Source organism: Myotis nattereri (genome assembly GCF_964212035.1).
Source record: "Myotis nattereri genome assembly, chromosome: 10".
NCBI lineage: Eukaryota > Metazoa > Chordata > Mammalia > Chiroptera > Vespertilionidae > Myotis > Myotis nattereri.
The window spans coordinates 74,251,709-74,276,648 of NC_138085.1; the positions used below are offsets into that span (position 1 = coordinate 74,251,709).

Below are 24,940 nucleotides of genomic sequence, written 5' to 3' on the forward strand. Positions count from 1 at the left end.
GAGCAGAGCCGCACTGCACTCCGCACTGCGCACGGTGCAATGAGTCAGCGGCATCCCTGCAGTGACACAGCAGTGAGCAAAAGCTCTTACAATATAGTTGTTAAAGTCTTAATTTAAAAACAGTGAATAGAATTAAGCATCATATGGAAAGAAGAGTCTATCACAACCAAAAAGGTTTATCCCAGGAGGCAAGAAAATATGCTTAGAACAAGAAAGGCTTCAGAATGGGACAGCGAGGTTGCAATCCCAGCCCCACCCACTGTCCAGTGGGTGACCTGGGTAAGTCACTGAACGCCTGGTGCCTCTAGTCCCTTCACCTGTGAGCCAGGGATGACCAGGTAATACCCTTAAATACGATAGCACAGAGACCAGCCTCTGTAAGCACTCAATAGATGCCAGTTACATTGGCCTTCCTTAGGATGATCTCAGCGATGCACAGATGGTTCAGTATAAGGCGCTGAGGACAGGTAAGGGGCTGCCTACAAATGAACTAGAAGAAACAGAAAGGAACCAAGTTTGTAGAAACAAGCATTGATCAGATTAGGTAAATGTAAAATTGTGAGTGCATCTGAATGTTTTCATGTAATAATCAATAGTAAAATAAAAAATCGGACATTTACCTTCTAAAGCAGGGGTCCTCAAACTACGGCCTGCGGGCCACATGCAAATACAAATATTGTATTTGTTCCCGTTTTGTTTTTTTACTTCAAAATAAGATATGTGCAGTGTGCATAGGAATTTGTTCATAGTTTTTTTTTTTAAACTATAGTCCAGCCCTCCAACGGTCTGAGGGACAGTGAACTGGCCCCCTGTTTAAAAAGTTTGAGGACCCCTGCTTTGAGTTTTCAGAGAGGAGTATGAATTAGCCAAAGAGCAGAAGAATGAAGGGCCAGGACTAGCAAAGGTTAATGCATTCATTACCTGACACATAGTTAGGTGCTCAGTAAATGGTAGCACTTGTTACTAATAAAATAGGGACAGTGGGCAGGCATTGGGGGGGGCGGGGCGGGGAAGCAATCAAGACCTACTTAGAAGAGAGATTGGCGTCAGTGTTGACTCCCAGGCATGGGGGAAGGTGGGTGGGTGTAGAACGGTGCTAGCAGTTCTAATAGGCATAGGGGTAGAAAGGAAGGCTTTTAGGAGGGGAGATGAGGACTTGGTGTTGGGGTATGTTGAGGTATGGAGGGTCTTTGGGGCTACAGGTGAGAAGGAGAGTAATGTGGTGAGCTTCAGAGAGGGTCTGGGTTATGGACTCGGGTTCTCCACTGCCGGGGAGGTACCTGGGGCAGCACCTACCGTTCAGAGTGGGTAGAGGAGAAGGGAGGTGACTGAGGTGGGTGGACTGGGAAGACAGCTGAGTGGTTTTGGAAGCAAAGGAAGGAGTGATTCGATCACACAGGCTGTCAGACACCTGTGAGAAGGAACTGTGAAGCATCGCTGGGTTGGGCACATGAGGTGAGATACTGCTATGCTACTCTGAATGCATCATCATGGACTCTGAGTCTTTTAAAGGAATTAGAGATCTAAAGGGTCAGGAGTACAGCGCTGTTTCCTTGCTCTCCCGGGCGGTGATTCCCCCACGAGCCTCTCTTGTTTTGCAGAAGCTGGCGTCCGACCCGCGGTGTAAAGGCATGCCCCTCTCCAGCTTCCTGCTCAAGCCCATGCAGAGGATCACCCGCTACCCACTCCTCATCCGAAGCGTGAGTGCCCGCCGGGACAGAGGCAGGACTCTGCGAGGGCCACAGAGGCCGACGGAGCCTCAGTACACCAGCACCCCCTCCCTGACTATGATCTCCCTCCACTGCCTCCTGGACCAGGCACGGGGGCGGGGGTGTGTGTGCACCATGAGCACCCAATACAATCTGAAGGGCTGAATCCTTGGAAGTGAGCAATGAAAAGAAGCATCACTTGGTAACCTGTCGCCCCTTCACAGGGAACCCTGCCTCTCAGAGTCCTGAGTGTGTCTGGCAGGTGAAGGCCCTCTAGGTCTCCTGTGGGGAAGCCTGCGTGGAGCCCAGGGTCCACCAGCAGCACAACCTTGGGCTCCAGTCTTTCTGCTGAAACTTAAATTCATTTACCAACTGAGCACCTTTGCCCAGTGTCCCAGGGTGTCCCGCTCAGCATGTCCTAAACAGAGTGCGCATCGTCCCCTCACCTCCACGTGCTGACGGAACAGTCCTAACATCCCACCCATCTTTCGTCATAAGCAATGTGGGCCTCTTGAGCCAATATAAGCCTCAGGAGGAGGCAGACGTGACGAAGGATTATTCCACACACATTAATAATTGATGTATATTAACCACCTTGCAAAGAAAAACAGTAATAATAATACAAGACTTGCTTTTATTGGTTCTCCCTTGACCATGGTTGCTCTGTAGCCATGTTAGCTCACTGTAGGCCTATGTTTCCGAGCTCGTGTTACAGTTATGACACCAAACAGACACAGTATGTGTTAATCTACACCGTCCCTGAAACGAAATATTTTGGACCCAATATGTTTCAGAATTCAGAATGTAATTCAAACACTCTATACTATATGATCCCCAAAAAGCCTGGGCAGCACCTATAGCCAAACATGTTAATATTCCTACAGTGAAAACGTGGGTAATCACTGAAAGTAGAAAACGTAAACGCATCTCTTCAGTTCAGGTGAGGTTTTTCTCCCAGTGAGTGTTGAGGAAGCCTTTAGGCTCCAGGGCTTTCTCACTCTGGAATTAGAAAGAGCTCGCCTGACTGGGGAGGCCAGAGGGGTCGTCCGCTGAGGGCCGCTCGTTTCTGGAGGGACACACTCAGCTCTATTCTGGCCTCTGGCCTTGCACATTTGTACTTTAGTCTGAATGAACCGAGTGTGTTTTCCGACATCCTAACCACATAGTTGTATTGTATTCTTCCTGTAGCAGGGGATTCATTGTTTTTATCAGATTTTTCAAAAGGTTCAATGACCCCAAAAATGTTACGAACCATTGCTATCAGCAAACTCACACATTTCTCAGAGCTGCAGCCCCTTTAGACTGGAGGGTCCACCCTAAAGGCACGTGGCTTCAGTCACTGGGGGGAGAGGGAGGCGCCCTCTAACATACGGCCTCTTACCCAGGCCCCGCTGGAGAGCCGGCAGAGCCCCACAGATTTCAGGGCACGAGATCCATGTCGCACTCGGCACATCCTCTCGTAGCAGTGTCGCCTGTCTCCCCAAGGACTCGGGGGGGGGAGAGCTTCTCGAGGGCTAATGACCACTTGCTCACTGTTGGGTTCTCAGTGCCCAGCATGGCACCCAGCACATCGCGGCAGCCGTAGGACGCCCGGGTGGGGGGTGGTAGGCACAGTACACCCCACGTGACCCGGCCACTCTTTTCCAGATTCTGGAGAACACGCCAGAGAGTCACGTGGACCATTCCTCCTTGAAGCTGGCCCTCGAGCGGGCAGAAGAGCTTTGCTCTCAAGTGAACGAAGGAGTCCGGGAGAAGGAAAACTCGGACCGCCTGGAGTGGATCCAGACGCACGTCCAGTGCGAGGGCCTCGCCGAGGTGAGGCCTATGGTGGGAGCCGGGCCGCCGGGCAGGCCCTGGGTGGGGACCGGGGCCAGCCTCCCCCAGTGTGGACCGCCTGCACCTCAGCTCAGCGCAGGTGCACGCAGGGCCCACCTTTCTGGGCCGTCGTCCTCCTTCCTCGTACAGAGGGATTTGGCGCTTATGTCTTGAGGTCTATGAGTTCAGCGGCTAGAGCCAGGACTGTGGGTGTGAGCGGCCGTTCTCACTGCGCCCGCTGGGAGAGAAACACCGTGTGTGCGGATGAATGCTGTGTCCACATTCCCATAGAAAGGGCCCCCACAGAACCCTCGGGCCCGGCTCCGGCCTGCGATGCCGGACGGTGCGTGTTGGGACTTACACACTGACCGTGTCTTTCTCCGGAAGCAACTCATTTTCAACTCCCTCACCAACTGCCTGGGGCCGCGGAAGCTGCTGCACAGCGGGAAGCTGCACAAGACCAAGAGCAACAAGGAGCTGCACGGCTTCCTCTTCAACGACTTCCTGCTCCTCACCCACCTGGTCAAGCAGTTCGCCGTGTCCTCGGGCGCCGAGAAGCTCTTCAGCTCCAAGTCCAACGCTCAGTTCAAAATGTATAAGATGGTGAGTGGCCGTCCCGGCAGCAGCGGCACCGGGACCTCCTTCCGGGCCTGGCCCTACCTGTCCCCGCGGGCCCCACACCTGCTCCAGGTGGCTCACCTCCCTTATCCCTTCCCGGGGAAGGGCCCGTGTGGCTGGGCCTTCACTGCCCTGACAGCCACCAGGGGCTCCAGCTGGGGTTCTGGCAGCCGTGACACATGGCCCGCCTCTCGCATTCAGCATCGGTCCCGGGGGTAGAGTGCCAGGTGCAGTGTGCGGAGGGGAGGCCCTGCCGCGTGAGCAGTCACAGCTCGGAGCCCCTGTCCTCGGCTCAGACACACCTAATCCACCCCCGATAGTTACCTTCACAAAACGGAGGCCGTTTCGTCCGCCCCAATAAGCCTCTGGAAGCTACACCCCTCTCTCCTTCTCCAAGAGGCACTTTCTTTTTTAATGAAATCTTTATTGTTTGAAAGTATTACCTATGGCCCCTGTTTCCCCCCATTGGCCCCTTCTAGCCCGCCCCAGGCCTTCACCACCCTATCATCTGTCCTTGGGTTATGCATACAAGTTCATTGGTTGATCTCTTCCCACCCCCCACCACCATCCCCCACCTTCCCCCTCACCATCCCCCCACCCTCCCCTTCACCATCCCCCCACCCTCCCTCTCACCATCCCCCTACCCTCGCCTTCACCATCCCCCCAAAACCCCCTGCCTTCCCTCTGAGATTCCAGTCTGTCCCAGGCTTCTGTCTCTGGATCTGTTTTGCTCATTGGCTTCCACCTATGAGTGAGATCATGTGATACCGGTCTTTCTGTGACTGGCTTATCTCGCTCAGCATATGCTCACCAGGCCCCTCCTGCTGTCCCAGAGGGTCAGACAGCCCTTGGCACGAGGCTCTGGAGGACAGACAGAACTCCGGGCGAGGGGGCAGTGTCTGGCCCATCTCACAGCCTGTGTTCTGGCTTGACTCTTTCAGCCCATTTTCCTGAATGAAGTCCTGGTGAAACTGCCCACAGACCCGTCCAGTGAGGAGCCTGTCTTCCACATTTCTCACATCGACCGGGTCTACACCCTCCGGACAGACAACATTAACGAGAGGTCAGTCCCGTGGCCTCTTATGACCAGTGCCCTGCCCGGCCCGCTGGGAGGCTGATCCCAGCCACGTCCTCACACAGCATCTTCCCCCGGGGCAGACCCACACGCACTCGCTGCTGAGACCCCTCAGGCAGCAGCCAGTGCCCCTCTGGTCTCCAGAGGCCTGCTCGCGCCTCTCGGACACAGTCCCATCGCGGCACCCACAGGACCGGCCGGGCCGGCTGCCTCCCCTGCCCCAGTGTGGACCGCGGTCCTCCCCCCGCGGCCTGGCCAGCCAGGCGGCCTCTAGGGTGGCGCTCAGACAGCGCCTCTGATGGCAACGGGTGCACAGCCCAGTGTGCGGGGACCTGTCACTGCTGAACGCCATTGATGCAGCCGCATCTTCCCTCTCATGGGGCACCTCGCAGTGCCCGCCGCGTCCGTGCGCTTGGTGCCCGCCGCGTCTAAGCACTCAGAGCGGTGCCCGCCGCGTCCGGGCGCTCAGAGCGGTGCCTGCCCTTTTGTAAGTGGTCAGGACTGTCTAGAAATGATCAGCTCGACCTCAGTTAGCAAACGAATCTTTGAGCTGAGCGAATATTAAGCCTGTGATTGGGAACTTGTTTAAGCCGAGGTTAGCCAAAGAGAGGAGAGGGGTGCCGGGCTTTGGCTCCTGGTTGACATGGGAGGTGCGGGGAAAGCTGCCCAAAGGTTGTGCTCTGCTTCCCCCAGGACTGCCTGGGTGCAGAAGATCAAGGCTGCTTCTGAGCAGTACATCGACACGGAGAAGAAGAAGCGAGAGAGGGCCTATCAAGGTAGTCGGTCGGGCCCTGACTGTTGGAACCAGCCACCAGGGGGCCCTGGGGAGTGGGGGGGCAGAGTGGGGGGTCCTTACCTTCAGGATGCAGCTGTGACAGTGAGGGGTAGATGGGGAGTGAAAGGCCAGACTTGCTCCAGATCAGCTGCTCTTCCCACCCCCCAGGCTGTTCCAAACCTCCTGAGCCTCCAGGAGCCCCTCACCTGCTGCTCCCAATACACACCTCTCCTCTGGGCAGCAGCTGAGTCCCATAGGTTCCCCACTGTTCTCTTTCCCATTTACCTGGTCCTTTCCTTTCCCCGTGACACAGCCCCTACAGTCCCCCTCCCAGGCTGTAGCACGAGTCCCCCGTGGCCCCATCACGCCCCTTCATTTCTGGAGTATCTGCTCTCAGTATCTCTCTCCCTCCTTAAACATCTTCCCTGTTGCTGCCCAAGTTAAGGTCAAAGTTCTTACCCTAAACTCAGGGCCCGTACCGTTGCCTAATTGAACAACTCACCTTTGAAACCCTGTCCGCCTCCTCCTCCAGGCAGTCCCCCCATGTGTGTCCCTGGCCGCTATAGTTGCAGTTCTTTATGTTTTTTTATTCAGGTTTTCCTTATTTTGTTACATACTCCTGAAAGGTATGTGTAACTTGGCTTTTACTAATTGTGTCTTGTTTTAATGGTATTTTAAAGGCTTGCTATTGGGAAATCAAAGATTGAATCATTTATAAAGCATACAAAGATCTATCTCTTAATTGGTCAGGGATGTAAATCAAAGTTTTTCCATGTTAGTTTTGCTTAACATCAATACCTGTCCATATGCATTTTCCACATGTTTAATTCTTCAGACACTTATTGATTACTTACTCTGTGCCAGGCCCCATGCGAGTCTTGGCCAGGCCTACAACGTTGAACAGGCCCAGCCCTGCCCACCTGGAGTGGGCACCGAGGAGAGGCAGGCACCTGCTCATAGAGCAGGTTCTCCTTGCCCTGGTAAACATCAAAAGTTTGCCAAGCAGACTTTTTGTTCCTCTTTTTACCACCCTGAGAACAAAACCTGCTTAACTAGCTTCATATTTACTAAGGTAGTCTTGAGTTCACGGACTCATTTCTCTCCATATGAAAAGCATTTTTAGTACCTCCTTAAATAGAATGAAGTCTTCAGTGAAACTGCTTTGTAAGCTGAAGTGTTTACGAATCATTGCAAGTGCGGTCAGTACTTAAGGAAATAGACTTTGGTACCTGATGTTTAAGTTTCGGCCTGCCGTTTAGAAGCTGTGGGCCGTGAGAGGCTCCAGTCCTTCCCACGCCCCGTTTTCTCACATATGGAGATGACCGTTACAAAGAGCTGCCTTAACATGGGGCAACCGTGTTTCAGTAACTCACACAAAGGTCTGGCACATGCCTAGCACAGAGTAAGTATCCAATAAATGTTAGTAGGTATCCACGTGCTGAGCGAATATAATGTGCCATAATTTTATTAATATTACTGTCTGTTGGTTCGTTGAGGGGTTGATACAAGGTGAGTAAATAGTCTGTGCTCTGCAATGGCTCCTCCTAGCGGAAGAGACGGACATAAACACAGAACTACAGGCCCGGCCGCTGGGGGATGCTCAGAAGCCAGGGATAATGGGAGCTCGGAGGGGGGAAGGGGTTGGGTGGTGAGGCGTGAGATTGGACCTGCATCTTGAAGGATGAGTCGGGTGCCAATGGGCCGAGATGACAGGCCACACGGCCGGGCAAAGGCACCAGCAGCCAGACGCTGGTCTGCTGGGCCCGGGGCAGTGGCAGGTGAGGCTGGGCCGTGTGAAGGTGGTCCGAAAGACCGACTCTGAGTATGAACAACTCAGCGTCACCACTGCACTTGCTGTTTTCTCAGAGAAGAAGTTAACGTGACTCGTCTTCCTGTTTTATAGCTCGCTCTCAAAAGACTTCAGGCATCGGGCGTCTGATGGTGCATGTCATTGAAGCTACAGAATTAAAAGCCTGCAAACCAAATGGTAAATGCTTCTTTCATCCAACAGATGTGGTGACGGCCCCGCTCTCTGCTGAGGCCTCTTCTGAGCGTCGGATAATGGATGCTTTTAAAGTCATGTGTCCAAGCCACTAACGTGGTTTTGGGCCAATATCATTACCACTGTTTCCCACTAAGCACATGCCTCCCCTCAGTGCTTCTGGGTGGAGAAAGCACGAAGCAAGTTGCACTGACACTTGCCTGGGCTCGTGGGGAGCAGCTGGGGCACCGGAGCCCACACGGTCACTCCCGGGTCATGTCCCTGTCAGCTCAGGGGACAGGGAGACCACAGGCAGACACGGGCCCTCCGGCAGCGCCCTCTGCTGCCCGGTCTGTGCCACCCGACACGTGCCACCTGTGTCCTTGTTTGTTTTGGTTCAGGAAAGAGCAACCCGTACTGTGAAATCAGCATGGGCTCCCAGAGCTACACCACCAGGACCCTCCAGGACACACTGAACCCCAAGTGGAACTTCAACTGCCAGTTCTTCATTAAGGACCTGCACCAAGACGTGCTGTGTCTCACCATGTTCGACAGGGACCAGTTCTCTCCAGACGGTAAAGTATGACGCGTCCAGACCTCGGGCCCTCGGGTCGGAGCCGGGTGCCCGGCATTGCCTCCCACAGACCCTCCGTCCGCATGGCTCCCTCGCCTGGCAGCTGTGCGGGCGCCTCCTGGGGAAGGGCAGCCTCAGGGTGTTCAGTATTGACCCCGTCACTCCCCACGTGGGTCACAGAAACTGTGCCACGCGCACCTGCTGGAGGGTGAGAGGTTCCCGACGAGACAAGGGCTCCAGGCAGGCGGCTTCCCTCCCCGCGTCCGTCCTCCCCGCGCCTCCACTCAGTCCACACAGCCCGTGACCAGAGGGAGTGGCTTGTTTTGGGTTTGAAAGTCGTGTGAATCCTGTTTCAGACACAACTCCTGGGGTAGTTTCTTCACCAGCTTTATCAAGAAGGCTTCTGACTCTCGCGTTTACTCACCAGATTTCCTGGGTCGGACTGAAATCCCAGTGGCGAAAATTCGAACAGAACAGGAAAGCAAAGGCCCTACCACCCGGCGACTCCTGCTGCACGAGGTCCCCACCGGGGAGGTCTGGGTCCGCTTTGACCTGCAGCTTTTTGAGCAAAAAACTCTCCTGTAGTGAGGGGCCTCGGGAGGGCGACGGTGGTGCTGCCCCGTGGAGGACGGAGGTCACTCAGCTTCACCCATCGCAAGGCCGCGCGTGCGCTGGGGCCTCTGTAGTTTATCGCACACTAAATCGCTAGCCATCTATGCAAACACCTTCCCTATGAGTAACCGAACCCCGCAGCGGTGCCTTGTATGAGTGTTAACATGTCGGGCTGTGTTTGGATGCCACGGCTTCCATTTTCAGGGCTATAACAAGTATTATGTGGAGCTGAGGCATCGGACCACCAGACGTTACCACTTGGTTGAATGTGTCCACTGTGGGCGGTTTTGGTGACGCTGTAACCATTCCACGCCCTGTGACCTCTGCTGGTCACAGCCACTCAGGAGGCCGAGGACCGGGAGGAAGGCTGCGGCCGCCGCGCCGGGCCAGCCCGATGCTGACATAGCGTCCACTCGTGCACTGAACAAAGCCAGGCTTGATCCCTGAGCTCCTGGTCAGATTTCTCCTTCTCTGCTGAGACAATGTAGTTGGAAATCTAAGGGGGAAAGCTTGATTTACTTTAAATACTGTGAACGCTAATGTGGAAAATATTTTTCAACTTTAATTTTCTGAAGTATAAATTATTTATGTAAATTCCTTGTTTATGCATATTTCATAGGACTTGCATCTTTAAGCTTTATCATTGCCAATATGTGCAGAAAGAGAATAAAACTATACGTTTATGAATGTCACTTCTCTCGGAGCTTGACCAATTGACTTCCTACGTGAATGGCTGCTTATAATGGAACCAAGTTTCCTTCCAGCGACAGTGGGAGAAACCAAGGACCCACGGTGGGAGAGCGCTCAGGAGGCGCGGGCCTCGGCTGGACTCGCCACTGACCTGCCCTGCGACCCAGTTTCCGGGGCTCAGTGTCTCTGATGCTAGACTGGAGGGGAGGAGCGGCTTTTAATGTCGCCTCTGCCTACAGAACGCAGAGCCGCGCCCTCGCGCCCTCAGCCCCCAGGTCCTCCGCGTCTTCCTGGGCCTGGAGTCAAACTCCACAGGAGCCAGGTTCTGCACCGGGGAATCTCAGTGAATGTTCACATTTCCCAAGGACTGCGGGAGACGCCTGGGGGGAGCGCACGGGGGGGGGAGGGGGGAGAAGGGGGGCCGGGGGGGGGGGATGGTCCTAAGGGGGCCTGACCAAAGGCAGCGCCCCTTCCTCGGGGGAGACCGAGTCCCGAGATGGCCCTCGGGAAGGGAGCTGCTGATTCCTATCGCACCTTTCAGCATTGCCTCTTAGCCTCTGGGGAAGCATTTCCAATAGCGGTCCATACATGGAGGTGGTTTCTCAGTTCTCACCCGGACACTGAGCTCAAACGTCAAGTGAGGTTTATTGCAGATGCTTTTCTCAGACCCAGGACGGCCCTGAGCGCCTCCCGTGGTCCTCACCCTGATGCCTGCTGCCAGGTGGCTTCCTCCAGCAACCTTCCTGTGTCCTCTCCGCCAGTCCGGGGTCAGGGTGTCTGCTCCTTGGCTGCTGAAACCTTGTGAAGGTTCACAGAAGCGTTAGGTGTGGAAGAGGTGAGGGGCTTGCAGAGCAGAAAGCTCCTGGGCTACGCTGAGCTGATCCACCTGAAGGGCAGTCCTCCCGACCCAGCTGAGCGGCCCGTCCAGCAGGCAGGGCTCCCACCTGAACCTCCTGAGAGGCCAGCGCACTGCCACAGCCGTTACCTCCCAGACACGGCCAGTGAGTGAAGGCAGGGATCAGAGACGGCCCCGAGATGTTTGTCCTGAGCCTCCCCTCACTCCACCTGGACTCAGAACCAGGCAGAGATTTGGGGCCACAGCCCATCCTATTGTGTGTGATATTTGTGGATCCCCGCCCGCCCCCCCATGGTCCTGCACCAAGTTTAAAGAGTGCCTTACGATGAGAAATCTGCTCTCTATAAACACCTATATTTCTATACATTTTACACTTTCGGGCTTTTACTCGGTAAAGTTTACTACTTTAGTTTAATATATGGTCCTTCTGAAAACTTTCTATCCTGGCTGAATTATGAGGAACAAAATACTGGGCCTCGCCTGGGTGTGACAAGTGGGAGATGGCAGAGATGGTAGAGGTGGTAGAGAGAGAGGAGGGCACTGAGGAGGGAGCTGGGAAAACCCTCCAGTCCACCCACCAGAGGGCACCCCCAGGTGTAGCTCCCAGCGCAACTCCATTCCCTCTGGGTCAGGGACGCCTGCCTCGGCCTCTCCTGTTCTCTCCCTGGCCTTCCTTTGTCTGAGGGTTTGGGGGAGTCCGCTGCCTCCTCTCTCCCTGAAATCCTGCCGCAGGGAGAGTCGCCCAGCTGCTGCCTGGTGTCATGCCCCCGGGACTTCCCCAGCTCTCACCACATCCTGGTCTTCCCTCCGCTCTGCCTTCAGGCTGAGGCTCAAGGAGGGCCTTTCAGCCTTGGCCTCCTCAGGACTTGGACGCTTTCCCTGCTGAGAATGTAGCGGTCCTTTTTCCAGAGAGCATAACCCTTCGTTTCTGTAGGGAGGAGCCGGAAAGGAAAGGGTCCCCACCACGATCAGCTCAAGTGTAGCATTTGATTTTCTTTTTCAGTTTGCAGATGCATTCTATATGAACTTGCATACTTTTATGAAAAAGAAATCCAAATATGTAGCATTGCCTTGCTCCAGTCTTATTTGCACCTGAAATCTCTCTGCTGTTTCACCAGCTGAGCCAGAGTCTTTCAGGGAAAGTGGCCTCTCACAGGGCCGACCCTGGGCCTTCCCTGGGCAGGTTTAACTCTTCTGAGGACAAACACCTTCTCCACCCGGATCCAAGTCTGGGATGCCTCCCTTATTTGTGGAAGAGAATCTAAACCTCCTCTTCCGGGGGGAGTTTCCAGACTTACACCTCTAGACTAAAATATAAGCCCTGCACGCTTCAACAATGCCATTTTTTCCTTCATGTCTGGGGCTCACTCTGCTAGAAGAGGTATTTGAAGACAAACTCCCTCCTCCTTTTATAGCATACTAGAGGCCCAGTGCACAAAATTCATGCATGGAAGCGGGGGAAGGAAGGGGAGTCCCTCAGCTAGGCCTGCACTCTCTCCAATCCAGGACCCCTTGGGGGATGTCTGACTGCTGGTTTAGGCCTGATTAGGTCTCAATCTGGGACCTCTGGCTCCTAACTGCTCACCTACCTAATCGCCCCAAACCACCTCTGCCTGCCAGCCTGATTGCCCCCTAATTGCCTCTGCCTGATGGCCTGATCGCACCCTAACTGCTCCCCTGCCAGCCTTATTGCTCCTAACTGCTCTTCCCTGCTGGCCTGATCACCCTTAACCACCTCTGCTTCGGCCCCCGCCACCATGGCTTTGTCCAGAAGGACGTCCAGAAGATGTCCGGTCTAATTAGATATTACCCTTTTATTAGTATAAATATAGAAATAGGATGAAGATGCTCATTATCCTAAAACCTGGCCCAAATAGGTCTGTATAAGACTATGGCGGTTAGGGATAGGGGAGGAACTTACTCTTTTGGACCCTAATATACAAGAGTGATTCTGGGTCATTTGGTCTCTGAAGGCTGCAGCTACGTGTGAGTGGGGCTTAGTTCAATACTTCCTATTACCCCTCAATGTCAGTTCCCATCCACAGGCAGCAAACCTCATGGCTGCCCCACCCCCAACAGTCATCTGCTTCTACTTTAAATCACTAAGTAATTTTGATTTAAATTTAAAATTTTGGCCTCTTTGCTGGACATGCCAGCATCAAGCATCTCTGAGAGCCCTCGGCTCCTGCCACACTCATTTATTCATCGAGCTCTGAGCCTCCTTGGGAAAGGGAAAGGGAACCTGCTACAGCTTCCCTCAGGCCTTTCAGGAATAGAAAATCATAGGCCAGCCTCCTAAACAGGTGCATATGAGCTCACTTCCCTCCTGCTTGCTAGGGTCTCTTTTTTCATGAACAGCTTTACTGACGTGTAATTTATACCCCATTTGAATTGTACACACCAATGGTGTTTAGTGTATTTGCAGAGCTATTTTAGAACATTTCCATCAGTCCAAGACCTCACGGTCCTTTACAATCACTCTCCATTCCCAGCCCCAGCCCTGGGCAACCAATAATCTATTTCCTGTCTCTAGATTTACCTCGTCCAACATATGTCATATAAAGAGACTCAAACAATAGGTAGTCTTCTGTGATGGTCTCCCTTCACTGAGTATAATGGTTTTGAATTTCATCCATGCTGTATTAGAACTCCTTTTCCTTTTAATTGCCAAGTAACATGCCCTGTATAAATGCACCACATTTTGTACATTCACCAGTGAATGAGCAACACTTGGGCTGTTTGCAGTTTGGAGCTATCGCGGCGAACACACACACGCCGGACAAGTCTTTATGTGAATAATGTTTCCATTTCTCCTGCGTAGAAAGCTAGGAGGGGAACTGCTGGGTCGCATGATAATTTCATGTTTCACCTTTTGAGAAATTGCCAAACTGTTTTCCAAAGTGACTGCATTGTTTTACATTCCCTCCAGCAATGTCTGGGGATCCCATAACTTAATCAGATAGTTAACAGGTTCTGTAACCATGTAGAGAAATCTCTTTCTTTTAACTCCATAACCAGTTTCTGGAGCTGACTCCCCAGGTTACACGCACAGTAGTACATACCACTTCTCTGCTTATAACACCTCACTCTGGGTACCCAACTGTAACAGCTACTACCCCTCAAAACTAGTCCAAAGTTACACTTTACTGTTCCGATTCAATTCAAGTCACTTTTAACTTACACGAGTCGTTAACCATGTTTTTTCTGTCTGTGCTTGTCATTTCTGAATGTGTTAGCTATCTTTTCCTTAAAACTAGGACAAGCTGCAGAAAGCTGCCACCGCACCCAGGCACCGGGGTGGGAGGTGCCTGGGGTCGTGCCACAGGAGCCTGGCACCTGCCTCGGCACTGGCTCCAGCAGCGCAAAAGGATGGCAAAGGGTGGAAACACAGCCAAGCATCTTAAGTAAAGGAGGGGCCGAGCTATGGAAGAACAGGCTTACTTGCAAAGAACTGCTTTTTCTCCTTCCTGGGATCCCGGAAGATGAGGCACTTTGGTCACGTGTTTCAAATCAAAACTACTAGCGTTGAAATTACTCTTCACCTTTAACCTTTAACAAGACAACATGTGTGAGGATGTTTGCAAAAACAATACCGGTTATACTATTTCAGAAATTACTGTTAACCTTTGACGCTGTGTATATTGTCTAAAACCGTGGTCACCAACTGGTGGTCCATGAGGTCCGAAAGGTTGGTGACCGCTGGTCTAAAATACCATCACTTCAAACTTGTGTGACGTCTCGGGCATGTGAGAGCTGCTGAAACCAGGATGGAGGCTGGTTTACTCTTTACTGAGAACCTACTTGGCAAGGCAAAGTTTGCAGCACTCCCTATCCACTGGGGGTTTATACTCTAACTAGAGGCCCGGTGCATGAAATTCATGCACTGGGGAGGAGGGGGACCCTCAGCCCTGCCTGTGCCCTCTCGCAGACCGGGACCCCTCACTCCTTACTGCCCACCTACTTGCTGCTCCTTAGCGCTGCCAGAGGTGGGAGAGGCTCCCGCCACCACTGCTGTGCTCACCAGCCATGAGTGCAGCTTCTGGCTGAGCGGCGCTCCCCCTGGTGGAGTGCACTGACCACCAGGGGGCAGCTCCTGCACTGAGCGTCTGCCCCTAGTGGTCAGTGCGCATCATAGCAACTGGTCGTTCCGCCGTTTGGTCGATTTGCATATTAGCCTTTTATTACATAGGATGTAAAAAGAGGGCATAGAGATTGTGTCATTTATGCCCTGGCCATTTTGGCTCAGTGGATAGAGTGTCGGCCTGTGGACTGAAGGGTCCCAGGTTCGATTCCGGCTAAGTGCATGTGCCTTGGTTGCGGGCACATCCCCAGTGGGAGGTGTGCAGGAGGCAGCTGATCTATGTTTCTCTCTCATCGATGTTTCTAACTCTCTACCCCTCTTCCTTCCTCTCTGTGAAAAATCAATAAAATATATATTTTTAAAAAGTCTTAATAGAGATTGTGTCATTTATAAATATAAAATGTGTTTCCAAGAGAGACCTAAACACTCTACTGCCCAGGCGACCTTGCCACCAGGCGGCAGGCAGGTGCCCTAGAAGCCCACAGTGTAGCCCCCACTCAGAAGTGGATTGTAACGTTGATACTGGCCCTCTGAGGGGCACCCATTTTGCTGGCACGGATTGTAGCAGAGCTGGTGTGGTTCTGAGGCCAACAGCTGCAGCAGCACCAGCCTGGTCCTGCCGCTTCCTGATCATGACACAGACAACACACCCCTCTGCCTGCCAGTTCTGCACGGTGGCTTTGGGTGTTGTTCCTGAAACCAAGCCCTGTTTCTTAAGGCCTCCCAGTGGCTCTGTGAGCAGTATACAGCCTCAAAAAAAGGGATCATTTTCTAGTATGGCTCCAGTGGTGTGAAACCAAGAGTCCTGGCCATTCTTCTAACTAACGTACTCAGTACACTCAGCACGCAAATGGTCACACACCAAAACTCATGGAAAGAATCTGTCTGGTCTGACTTAATCAGAATGAGCTTTCCCCAGAAAATGTGGATTTTGACATGTTTTGAGTAAAAAAAAAGAAATGGGTATAGGAGCGATCTAGATTAGCGCATAAAACATAATTAATGACAAAAGTGTGTCCTATGTTAACATGTCCAAAAAGGGTATTCAATCAAAAAAAATCACAAGACATGCCAAAAAAGCAAGACAAAATAACCTACAAAAAAAACCCAAAAACAATTTCTTTGAGGAGAGGGTTTCAGGTCTTTTTGACACTCAAACAAAAATTACAAGAAATGCAAAAAAAAAAAAAAAAGGCAAAATAAAATAACCTACTGTCAAGAGATAAAGCAATCACGTCCTGGCTGGTTTGGCACAGTGCACAGAGTATCGGCCTGGGGAATGAAAGGTCCCGGGTTCGATTCCGGTCAAGGGCACATGCCCGGGTTGTGGGCTCAATCCCCAGTCTGGGGCGTGCAGAAGGCAGCCAGTCAATGATTCTCTCTCATCATTGATGTTTCTATATCTCTCTACCTCTGCTTTCCTCTCTGAGTCAATAAAAATAATTTTTTTTAAAAAAGAGAGGTAAAGCAATCAGCAGAACCAGATTCAGAAATGACCCTAATGTTGACACTATTAGAGATTTTAAAATAACTATGAATAATGTGTTAATATAATGGAAAGGTGAATAACATGTATGAACAGATGGAGGATTTTAGGATAAATTAAAACTATATTAAAAAATCGCAAGGCCCGGCCAGCGTGGCTCAGTGGTTGAGTGTTGACCTATGAACCAGGAGGTCGCAGTTGATTCCCGGTCAGGGCACATGCCCGGGTTGCAGGCATGGTCCCTGGTGTGGGGTGTGCAGGCAGCGGCCAATCGATGACTCCCTCTCATCATTGATGTTTCTATCTCTCTCCCTCTCCCTTCCTCTCTGAAATCAATAAAAATATTTTTTAAAAAAAATCAAATGGAGTCCCTGCCGGTTTGGCTCAGTGGATAGAGCATCAGCCTGCAGACTACAGGGTCCTAGGTTCAATTCTGGCCAAGGGCACATGCCCAGGTTGCGGGCTCCATCCCCCCCACTTCAGTAGGGAGCCTGCAGGAGGCAGCCAATCAATGATTCTCTCTCATCATTGATGTTTCTATCTATCTCTCTCCCTTCCTCTCTGAAATCAGTAATATATATTTTTATTAAAAATAAAATGGAAATACAGAAATAAAAATCATCACATCAGTGGGGAATAATCCCTCTGACAGGCTCTTCAGTATATGGGGCACAGCTGAGGAAAGACTCAGTGAACTTAAAGATAGGTCAGTAGAGTGCTCGCTTCGGCAGCACATATACTAAAATTGGAGTGATACAGAGAAGATTAGCATGGCCCCTGCACAAGGATGACACGCAAATCCGTGAAGTGTTCCATATTTTAAAAAAAAGAAAAGAAAAGATAGGTCAGTAGAAATTGTCTAATTAAAATACAAGTAGAAAAAAAAAAAGAACAGTATATAAGAGCTCTGTAGCTATGGGACAATATCAAATGCTCTAATATACGTATAATTGGAATCTCAGAAGCAAAAAAAGAAAGAATAGGATATAAGAAATATTTGAAGTGATAATGGCCTAGAATTTCCCCCAAAATAATGAAAGACATCAAACCACTGATATAAGAACCTCAGAGAGCCCTACATAGGATAAACAGAAAGAAAGGGGACAAAACACCTAGACGCATCATAGTTTAGCTAATGAAAACCAAAGACAGAGAGAAAATCTTGCAAGTACCCAAGACAAAAGAAACATCACATGCAGAGAAGCCAAGACAAGAATTACAGTAGATTTCTCATTAAAAACCAAAAATTTAAAAATAATAACAATGACAAAATTTATATCACTATCTCAAGAAAAAGCTTTCTAATCACAGTGGGTTCCATAATTTCTACAATATTAGCCATTACCTGCTCCTTTTACAAAAGTCACTTTCTATGTAGCCTGCAGACAGTTTAAGCCAATCATTTGGAGTCACAAAGCACCTTGAATTAGAAAGTTGTGGAAATCTGCAATACAGTTTGGCCTTCTCAACCTCTTTAAATTCTTTCATGGTATGTATTTTGCCTGCAAGAAGTTTAGCAGTATAAATTAGCACAGTTAAATGCAACTGTCATTGCTCTTGACTTATGAAATCACGTAACAGTTGGAAACTACGTACCAGTCTCACACTGAAGAAGAGTTCTTTTCTCATCATCTTTGTCATATTGTGCCTTTTTCAAAGGGTCACGAAATGGTGGGATGATAACCTACAAAAAAACACACTTCTTTGAGGACTGGGTTTCAGGTCTTTTTCAGTCTATCCTAAATATCCACTTATGACCCTTATGCCAGAAGAATCAAGAATACAATATCTACAGCCCTAGCTGGTTTGGCTCAGTGGATAGAGTGTCAGCCTGAGGAATGAAGGATCCCAGGTTCGATTCCAGTCAAGGGCACATGCCCAGTTGCCTGCTCAATCCCCAATAGGGGGCGTGCAGGAGCAGCTGACCAATGATTCTCTCTTATCATTGATGTTTCTATCTCTTTCTCCCCTCTCCCTCTCTGAAATCAATACAAATAAAAAATAAAAGAATAATAATAAAAGAATACAGTATCTACAAACAATGGCAATCTAACCATTATGTACGTTTAAGACATTACAAAGAGAAGGAGGCATTCCGATACATCTCTTAGTGAGGCCTTCCAACCTGGTTAGTTCATTTTAATAGCCTCTCTAGATCATTGTGGCTATTCTAGATAATATACCCAAACTCAACAAGTGGTAGTTTCTTAGAGATTAGTTATAATGTAGAATCTGAAACCATATCAATGAATTATTCAAACTCTGCTACATTAAAGTCCATTGGTCTGTCTTGAACTTTGAGTGGATCATTTATCCATGTCATGAACTGATGGTTTGATAATAATCAGATCTGTGAGTTATGTGAGATCTTCCAAATGTTAATACATTTCATTATACAGTGACCACATTTACTAATATTATTACCAAACTCATCAGTAAAGCCTTTGAGTATTGGAACACTGTCATATTCAATATGATTGTTCCAAAATTCACATTAAAAGCTCACATTGTATCACTGGCAACAAATACTGTCTGTTGTTTTTAAAGTGACAGACTCACTTTGCTAATTTTCCAGAAAATGTCTGCCAAATACCAGAGATTTAATAACCATAGTTTTGTAAGTTGTTCTTTCAACTAAAAACAGTATTCTATGAAAAAGACCAACCAGTCCAGCTCACAATTCGAACAGTCCTACTGCATTCAGTTTGCAGCAGTAGTGCTCCTTGCATACTTCCCATTCCATTGCATGCTATTCAAAAGATGTACTCAAGGATCAAGATTTGATAAAGTTAATAATTTTGGCTGTTTGATCAAAGATATTCTTCAGTGAAACTGATTTTTTTTTTTTACTGTGGGTGCGTGGCAATGAAGAATAGAATGACTTCCCATATAATTTGGGAACACTGACTTAAGCTATTCTAAGGAAGGCACCAGCAGTTTTATGCACCATTGCTCTTGTACCATCAGAGCAAATGTCAACACAATGAAAAAGGCAAAAACATTTGGCTCTATTATGAAAATATATGGCCTAACAGACCCCAAAAGAGGTTTCAGGCTCTCAGAGGTCTATGTACTCCACTTTGAGAACTGGTGCTTTAACCTCAAAGTGCTCAGCTTACCTTAAGAGGTCACCTGCCAGCTGCATTTAGAAAGGCAGCGTCTATATATATAAAAGGCTAATGTGCAAAGTGTCCCCTCAGGAGTTGGACGGAGAGACTGGGAGTTCAGTCGCTCGCCATGATGTGCACTGACCACCAGAGGGCGGCGCAGAGTGAGGGAAGGAAGGCCCCAGCTGGCAGCCAGAGGCCCCAATCGGCCCTGATCACCGGCCAGGCCTAGGGACCCTACCCGTGCACGAGTTTCATGCACCGGGCCTCTAGTGGTAAAAGAACAGAATGGAGATTTGGTATCAAAAAGATCTGGTTTCAAATCTCAATACTCCCCCATACTAGCTGTGTTACTAGTTAGTATATCTAAGGTTCTTATTCTAAACTCTCAGTTTAACTTTCCCCTATAATAATGGGGAAATTATATACACACAGACACATACTCCAACTTGGGAGGAGAAAAAAAATGACCTGCTTTGCATGCAAATGCCAGCAGTTTAAAATGTCTATGACTTAAGGTAGGTTTGTAAATTTGGTTTAACACTATCCATTATTAGCAAAAGTATGCAAAAATGGATTCTCTGGTGTGAGGTTGCAAATTTATACATTCTGAAGAACAATTTGATAATATGAATCAAAATCAGGCTTAACCTTTAACTCAGCAATTCTGCTTCTAGCAACTTACTGAAAAAAATTAAGAAATAGGGATGTTCATCACAATGTCATATATAACAGCAATAGGTTGAAAACAATCTAGATATTTAAAATGAAATATGTCAAAAAAAAATGATGGCTTAGCAAGGTACCAGATATGGTTAGAAACACATCTATGCTATTTGCAGCTGTGTGACTCTGGACCAGTAACCTATCTGTACTCACTTGTGTCACCTGTAAATTACCTGACATGGTAGCAGTGAAGATAAAATAAAATGAAAGAAAAAAAGTCCTAACATTTAGGAAATCTCTCAGTGCAAGATAGCTGCTACTAGTAACAGAATACCAGGCAATTAGCAATTATTAAAGTTATATATTTACACATGTTGACAAAGAAGCAAATTATAAACTATTAAGGAAAAACACAGGTAATATAACTTAATGTATGGTATAATCCTATTCTTGTAAAATAAAAATGTGTGTTTATACCTACATGTAGAAAGAAGTCTTAAAAGATATACAGAAAATGGTTAATGTGTTCATTCTGGGTAATGGAATTGAGTGGTTTTTAAATTATTTAGCAATTGATTTTATCATGAAAATGTGTTACTTTTGTAACAAATTTAAAAGCCTATGAAAATTTTAAACATTACCGATTACCCAATCATGATAAGGTATTTTCAAATTTTATAGAAGTTTGCTTGAATTTGGACTACGGCTTTCTTGCTCCTTTCTCAGACAGGGAGATGGTAAACTATTCTTAAGATGTTACCACATTCTTAGGGAATTACTAGACAACAACTCGCATATCAAAAAAGCTAATACCAAAGACATAACACCCAAGTTAAAATAAGAAATCTATCCTACCTTCAGGAAATCCAGGTCCTCTTTGTGCCTGTAGAAAGGGTCGTACTCTTTGGGGTCATAGTGCTCTATGAATGCACTTCCCTACGGGAAGGAAATAAGACACACATAAGAACAAGAGGTGCACAATTCATTCTGAGCATAACAGGACTCTCAAGAGTCAAAACACAAACCCATTTTAATGCTTCTGAATGGCATCAGTAACAAGTACAAAAGGGAAGGGAAGACCAGATTCTAAGTTACATTTAATGTATCCAAGTAATAAACACTATAGTGATAGGCAGAACTTACTTAAAATTTGTAAGATTTTAATAACGAATTTTGGAACACTAAAAGATTTGGGAATTTGTTTTTTAATGCCTACTAGTCAAATATCTCAGATCTCTTAAAAAATGCCAAGAGACCATAAATATCGTCTAGCTTTGTAAATAATAGAATTCCAGAAAAAAATAAATATATATGTTCTGAACCTAGAGTTCAAAATTTTTTAATTGGTATATAAAATTAACAATTACCTGAGTACAACAAAGACAACTGATTCTGATGTACACATGTAAATCCAGAACTAACCCTCCTCCTCCATCTGTTCCACATACCCTGGATTTAAGAGCTGTGTGTGCTGTGATAAAATATTACTCATATATAGAGTGGGGAGGGGCAGGCTGAATGATTATAAATAAAGATAACCATCATTTTTAAACCAACTGGGGGGGTGGGGAGTGTCAAATGATCTCTTAATACCTTTTTATTGACATATTTTAAGAAGGTATCTAATTCCTGGTGTCTCCTTTTTTTAATCTTCTTATGTGAACAAACTTTCTCCATGATTTTTTTCTGGAGAGGACCTGCCACATGGTCAACCCATCTTTTGTATAACATCTCTTTTCTTCTTGTATTTAAGAAGTCATGATGCTGTAAATACTTGTCTAATTCCTAGTAAACAGGGGTGTAAGAGATAAACATGTTATCTGAAATCTTTCTTGTTCTAAAATGTAAACTTCATTTCTATTCCTAAGAATAGCCCACAAAGTCACTCATTAATTCAGTCATTTACTTGGCTCCTGCTGTGTACCCACACTATAGTGGGAAAAGGAATAGTGGATAAGTTAGACAACATGCCAGCTGTCCCTGGAGAGACACACTACAAAACAAAGCCACAAAACAATTTGGAGAGACAATATAGCAAGATATATTTTTTTTTCCCTGAAAAACTATCTAGACATGCTTTGAATAATTGTAAAGGTAGTGTGTATTAAAATACATTTCATTTTCAAAATTAAGCTATCAGCTGTTAACGTGTGTATACATTTTTTGGGACACCCTGTATATGTAGTTAAAAACAGGGACCCAAACAGACACTTGTATAGCAGTGTTCACTGCAGCATTATTCACAATAGCCGAAAGGTAGGATGGAAGCAAAGCAAGTGCCCATCAACAGATGAATGTATCAACAAAGCGTGGTATCTACATACAATGGAATAATACACAGCTACAAAAAGGGGAGGGAGTTCTGAGACCTGCTACCACATAAAGGAGCCTTGAAAACACTATGCTAAGTGAAATAAGCCATAAAAGGACCAATAATGTAGGATTCCACTTATGTAAAATATCTAGAGGAGGCAAACTGATAGAGACAGAAAGTGAATTAGAGGTCAGCAGAGGTTGGGGGAGGGAAGAAAGGAGAGTTATTATTTAATGAGGACCAAGTTTCTGATAGGGTGACGAGAGTTTTGGAAATAGATAGTGGTGATGGCTGTCCAAGTAAATGTGAGTTTACTGAATTGTACACTTAAAATGGTTAAAAAATAGCAAATTTTATGCTATGTATATTTTACCACAATGGAAAAAAATATTTTTAAGATTTTTAAATATTCCCAAAGTGAGAGGCATTTCAGATGGGCCTTAAAGAATGAAGAGTTATCTAGGAAGAGAAGAGATGACAGAGAAAGTGGAAGAAGAACATTCCATGGGGGAAAAGAGATAAAGCAAAGACACAGGAGTGTAGCACAGCCTAGTCCAAATGGCCTGCGAAGAAAATGCCTGGTTTAGGCTATAAATTCAACCATTCTCACAAAACTTTCTTTCATCAAACCAATGAAATCATGTAATTTGGGGGATCAACAACATAACATTTAAAGTGGGGGGGGGGGAAGGCCCTGAGAGCTTCCTACTTTGTAAGGATCACCCCTTCCAAACTTCAGGTCGTAGCACACTTCAGCCACCCCTTTTTAAACAACTCTGAAGAAAATCCTTAAAAACAAAAATGGGTTACCTATCCCAGTGTTTAGTGGACATTCACATGGACATTCACCTTGTCTTATAATTAAACCCATCCTGCTATAGTTCAGGCCTTGTTCTTACCTAGGTTTACATGAGTAATACTTGGCTGCTGTGTACCAATAACAGCTCTTAAAGCTCTTACCAATACCTAGTGACTCCATCAAAGCCCCACTAAGATGAAGGAACAAGTGAGAAGGTACCTGTGAAAGAATCCTCACAAAGTATCGGAAAAGAGGAAGTCAATTAAAGCAACCTCAGAGGCCCCTTAAGTTTAATCCCAGGGGCTAATGAGTGTTTTTTAATTTTATTTTTAAAAACTTGCATAATGATGATGAACTACATGTAAAATGAGAGAAAAAAATAAAAATATTTTTATTGATTTCAGAGAGGAAGAGAGGGAGAGAAAGAGATAGAAACGTCAGTGATGAGAAAGAATCATTGATGGGCTTCCCCCTGTACGCCCCACACTGGGGATGGAGCCTGCAACTCAGGCGTGTGCCCTGACCTGGAATTGAACCATGACCTTCTGGTTCATAGGTAGACACTCAACTACTGAGCCATGCCAGCCGGGCAAGAAAGAAAATTAATTGAAACATTCTATAGTTAATTCTTACCTTATTTATATAATTTTCTCTATATAATATTGATTTAATAGCTGCATTAGTATCTTCTCTGGCAAATGCCTAAAATGACAATGAAATTTTGAAAGTCAAATCTCAAAAAACAAAGTGTTAATACTATTGTGACTTATATTTTACATGACAGACATATCTCTGGAAAATTCTCTGTAAATCCAGTTTTTATACCTAAAACAATATCATAAAGTACTATTTAAAGAGTATTTGAATCTTTCTGCTTTCAACTCATTCTAGGGCCAAAAAAAAAATCTAACTATAATGACAGAAAGCAAATCCGAGATGGTCTTTATGGCTGGCAGGGAGGGAGGGATTGGCAAGGACACAATGAAGAAACTTCGGGAATATTGACTCTGTTCGTTACCTTGATTGTGGTGATGGTTTCGTGTGGGTATACATGTTAAAATTTATCAGACTGTATACTTTAAAAAATATGCAGTGGATTGTATGTATATCACGTATACCTCTATAAAGCTGCTTAGAAAAAATAACAATGTTAAAAAACACACAATATGTATAAATTGTGTGCTTCAAGAGAAACTCTGTAAGTTTGCTATATTAGAAAAACCGTATATAATCCATGACCCATGATTCCACCTTGAAGAAGCTGGAAAACCAAGAGCAAACACAACGGTAGTAAACAGGAGAGAGTAAAACAGAAAAGATAGAACAAATATTACATTTCACACAAGCCAGTTCTCAACGCAACTACCCAAGCACAAACTTGCCGGCGCCGCACCCTGTACCTCCACGAAAGTAAGTGGCTGCGGCTCCAGCCATTCTTTGGAGCTCTTGAGTCTGGGAGGCTTGTCGATGAACAGATCTTCGCTGTCTGCACTATTCATGGCGGTTCCCGAATAGCAGAGCCCCTGGGAAAACGAAAACGTTAGCTTATTTCGTAACGAGAAGTCCCCATCTCATCCTCTTCTGTTGAATGAATCGTCAATGCTTGTGACCACCGACGGGCGGGAGCGGATTCGGGACAGGAGCCCTCCCTCCATCGCACTGTCCCTGGCAAGGGCCTGCGCCGTGGCTTCGGATCACGTCCCCAGAACCAGGGCGGTCCCTCTGCCCGGACCCGCGTCCCCCTGAACTCCAGGCTTCCCACGCACCCCGACCACACAGCCC

At 47.5% G+C, this 24,940-nt stretch overlaps 2 protein-coding genes across 3 annotated transcripts in view; one reads left to right on the forward strand and one right to left on the reverse strand.

The window, feature by feature from the left end:
• The window catches only part of ITSN2 (intersectin 2), a 103,830-nt gene extending 93,969 nt beyond the window's left edge, over positions 1–9,861 (forward strand). The window contains exons 34-41 of the mRNA XM_081100613.1: positions 1,602–1,700; positions 3,357–3,524; positions 3,912–4,127; positions 5,084–5,205; positions 5,911–5,993; positions 7,896–7,979; positions 8,375–8,548; positions 8,975–9,861. Of these exons, the coding sequence (XP_080956739.1) occupies positions 1,602–1,700; positions 3,357–3,524; positions 3,912–4,127; positions 5,084–5,205; positions 5,911–5,993; positions 7,896–7,979; positions 8,375–8,548; positions 8,975–9,132 (1,104 nt within the window). The 3' untranslated portion in view covers positions 9,133–9,861. The remainder of the gene's footprint in view (positions 1–1,601; positions 1,701–3,356; positions 3,525–3,911; positions 4,128–5,083; positions 5,206–5,910; positions 5,994–7,895; positions 7,980–8,374; positions 8,549–8,974) is intronic.
• A 615-nt stretch (positions 9,862–10,476) lies between these two features.
• On the reverse strand, positions 10,477–24,676 carry LOC308525776 (protein FAM228B-like). Of its 2 annotated transcripts, none has more exons than XM_081100615.1 (9): positions 24,559–24,676; positions 23,792–23,860; positions 21,639–21,830; positions 20,901–20,981; positions 17,869–17,956; positions 17,693–17,774; positions 14,147–14,254; positions 11,495–11,633; positions 10,477–10,647 (listed from the first exon to the last, which is right to left on the reverse strand). In XM_081100615.1, exons 1-9 carry the CDS (start codon positions 24,655–24,657, stop codon positions 10,618–10,620), a joined length of 888 nt encoding a protein of 295 aa, XP_080956741.1. In that variant the 5' UTR covers positions 24,658–24,676; the 3' UTR covers positions 10,477–10,617. The 2 variants fall into 2 exon arrangements, with proteins under 2 accessions (XP_080956741.1, XP_080956740.1); XM_081100614.1 differs by having other exon boundaries at positions 17,618–17,774.
• Between the last annotated feature and the right edge of the window lie 264 nt (positions 24,677–24,940).

Excerpts from the sequence above, each read along its gene's own strand:
- LOC308525776 (XM_081100614.1), bottom strand. The coding sequence starts at position 24,657 with ATGAATAGTGCAGACAGCGAAGATCTGTTCATCGACAAGCCTCCCAGA. Across the intron at positions 21,831-23,791 it reads GAGAAAATTATATAAATAAG|GAATTAGACAAGTATTTACA; the intron begins GTAAGAATTAAC and ends CCTGTTTACTAG. Across the intron at positions 17,775-17,868 it reads TCTTCTTCAGTGTGAGACTG|GCAAAATACATACCATGAAA; the intron begins GTACGTAGTTTC and ends AACTTCTTGCAG.